Source organism: Lytechinus variegatus, chromosome 6 (assembly GCF_018143015.1).
Source record: "Lytechinus variegatus isolate NC3 chromosome 6, Lvar_3.0, whole genome shotgun sequence".
Lineage (NCBI taxonomy): Eukaryota > Metazoa > Echinodermata > Echinoidea > Temnopleuroida > Toxopneustidae > Lytechinus > Lytechinus variegatus.
Genome location: NC_054745.1, coordinates 45,435,065 through 45,437,990, shown reverse-complemented (window position 1 = coordinate 45,437,990; position 2,926 = coordinate 45,435,065). Strand labels below are relative to the sequence as shown.

At 38.9% G+C, this 2,926-nt stretch overlaps 1 protein-coding gene across 1 annotated transcript; it reads right to left on the bottom strand.

The window, feature by feature from the left end:
* Positions 1 to 272: 272 nt before the first annotated feature.
* Positions 273 to 2,717, bottom strand: LOC121416689. The gene has a single exon (XM_041610159.1). The coding sequence runs from the start codon at positions 2,703 to 2,705 to the stop codon at positions 897 to 899; it is 1,809 nt and encodes a 602-aa protein (XP_041466093.1). The 5' UTR covers positions 2,706 to 2,717; the 3' UTR covers positions 273 to 896.
* Positions 2,718 to 2,926: the final 209 nt, after the last annotated feature.

The following is a 2,926-nucleotide window of genomic DNA, read 5'->3' as shown; positions in this document are numbered from 1 at the left end:
ATGTACATAGACATATACCCCCGAATACATAGCATTTAATGTGGTGGGTGTCCCCAATTTGAAATTTCAGATCAGTATATTGCTATCACCCCTCTCCCGTTGCTCGGATCTGATTGACCCCAGTGTTATAAGGGGAATGATGTCTAAAGCTGAAACATAATCTACCCATCATCCCTGGCCCGTCATATCCATATATCTTACCTTCTCTCTATCTCTCTTTCTGTTTCACCTTCCTCACTCCCTTTACTTTCTTACTCTCCGTCTCTCTCTTGCTCTCCCTCTCTCCCCTCTAAGTCTACCATGCATCATAATATCAATATTCAATATGTTTTCAACCTCTATTATTTTAGTATCACATAATGTTTACGTTACATAATATCCATACCGTCGGACAACTGCAATTTGTCCAAGCATTGGAACTTGGCTCGCCAATTTCCATTTATCTTACTATGTTTACTACTTAAATAGTAAATCCGAGTGCCCATCCTGAACTAAATGTTTTAGGTCACCGTGGTCAGTTGAATGATCTGATCATTATCTGTCCCTCCATATCATGGTGTGTATGGATATCTCCTTTTTAAATACGGAAATATGTGAAATTATAATATTCTGAAATATGTGAAAATATAATATTATGAAATATGTTCTCGCAATAATAGCTTCATCAAATGATATTTAGACCTATTTCCATGTAAATGATATATGTTCTTGGATGCAGGAGTATTTTTTTAATATATTTTTTTCACCGTGATGTTCAAGATGGGTGAGAGTTATTAGGTCTTATCAATTTATTTGACATGATTGCTACAGGTATTTCATTTATCCAAAGATTGTTTCATTCTGGTCATTGTATATTTTAATAAAATCAATAACTCATTGATCCCCCAAAATATCGTTTAGAACGTGAGTCTCTTTTCGAATACGAGAATATTATCTCCATCACAAGCAATTATCTTGCCTGATGATGAGATCATTACACGAGATAAGAAAAGCTCCACAGTCCATTGATCAGTCTGAGTCATTCTATTTGATAGAGGGAATGACGTCACTCTTCTCTTCTTCACTTCACTCCCACTCATCACCTGATCAATCACACACGTCTTGTACTCATCATCTGATGACACGACGTAGAGGTCGTCTGTTACAGGATCAACACTGACATTCAAGATGACATCACTGTGGGGGAATTTCCTTTGACCACCCTGTCTGTCTATGATTAGTACTCTCTCATCAACAGGGTAAGGTTGAGCGATGATGTGACCTGATGATAGCACACCTCGCATCAGTACATCCTGTTTACATGTGATGGTATTCACGATCTTACTATCAGCTGGGTTGATGACGTATATCTTAGACTGACCCCACTCAGCAGCGATGATCATCCCATCACGGTCAACAGCTACACACACCGGTGAGATATTGTGCGTTGTGTTTCTTGGTATTGTGACGTCATTGATCCGCATCCATTGTCTGTCATACACACTGATGCATCCAGTCAAACTGTCCCCTGTACAACCTCTACACCATCTACCACATACTATCTTACCATCATTCAGTAATGCACAGGAGCGAACCCATGATGTATCAGTACCTGTTATCACTCTCTGGATGTGTTTAGTGTTTATATCTAACATGTATGTATGCTGGCTACCTGACGCCATGTCAGTGATGATCACATTACATTCATCTATGCATCCCACAATACATGGGCATGTGATGTTATCTTCAACACTGATTGTATCACTAAGCATCCACTCACCATCATACCCACCAATCCTACCATCATACTTCTCTCCCCCAACACCCTTCACAAACCTCACACCTGATATTCTATCAGTGATTTGTTTCACATCATTCTTGTTTAGTGGTTTCTTTAGTTTATCACTCACTGACATGTTCACACTATGACCATCTTTAACAATGTTTTTATCGTTTTCTAGTACTGTATTTATGGTCTGTATTGCATTCTCTATTGTTTCTGTGCCATCCTGCAATGATTTCATCAACTCTCTGATCTTCCTATCCTTCTCTTTAACAATGTTATCAATGTCTCTATGAAGACCAATCTTCTTATTGTCCACGTGTCTTTGTCTAATCTGTGCATTTGTATGGATTAATTTAAGTTCTTTCTCTCTCTCTTCATTGTTCTTTCGAATCTTCTCATTAATCTTCATAATCTCTTCTTGAAGTACTTGATTCTGATCATCAAAAGCTTGGTTGATTTTGTCAGCCTCCATCTTCTCCTTGACTTTATCTGTGTTGATCGCCTCCTTGATTATGGAATTAACTTTGTCTCTCAAAGCTTGTAGATGGGTGTCTGTGTCTTTCGTGCATTGGTCAATTTCATCTTCATAAAGACGACCTTCTTTTAATTTGTCCCTTCCCTTTTCTTTTATGCTTGTAAGTTTTGCTTGAAGGTCTACGATTGCGACATCCATATTTTGTCGCACACAAGGGTCTAAATGATCTAATGCACAAAAAGCACATAACGCTTTACCATGACTTTTACAATATAATTTTACCTTTTCATCGTGTTCTTCACAATAAATATTTGGTACACCTCTTTTAACTCTTGCGATGCACCCTTCTTTAGACGCGCAGCCATCACAGAGTCTCTTCTTCTCCTCCACGTAGTACGTCACATCTGTCATTGATTGACACTCCTTTCCTTCGCATTGTTGGTCTGGGGTGAAGTTAGTTGCCATGGTGATCAGAGTATTGATCTGATGAAAATGGAAGACAAAAACATATCTTAAAAAGGGAAGACATATAGATAGAGAAAGAGAGAGAGAGGGGGAGAGGGGGGGGGGGAGTAGATGGCGTGGTAAAGATTTATAAAGAGGGAGAATTAGAGTGGAGGGGGAGAGAGATTAATGCAAATGCAAAATAGGGGTGATTTGAATGAAGGGGGGGGGGTGTAGAGTTA

What these genes read in the sequence shown, in the direction of transcription:
- LOC121416689 (XM_041610159.1), bottom strand. Translation starts at nt 2,705, where the DNA reads ATGGCAACTAACTTCACCCCAGACCAACAATGCGAAGGAAAGGAGTGT.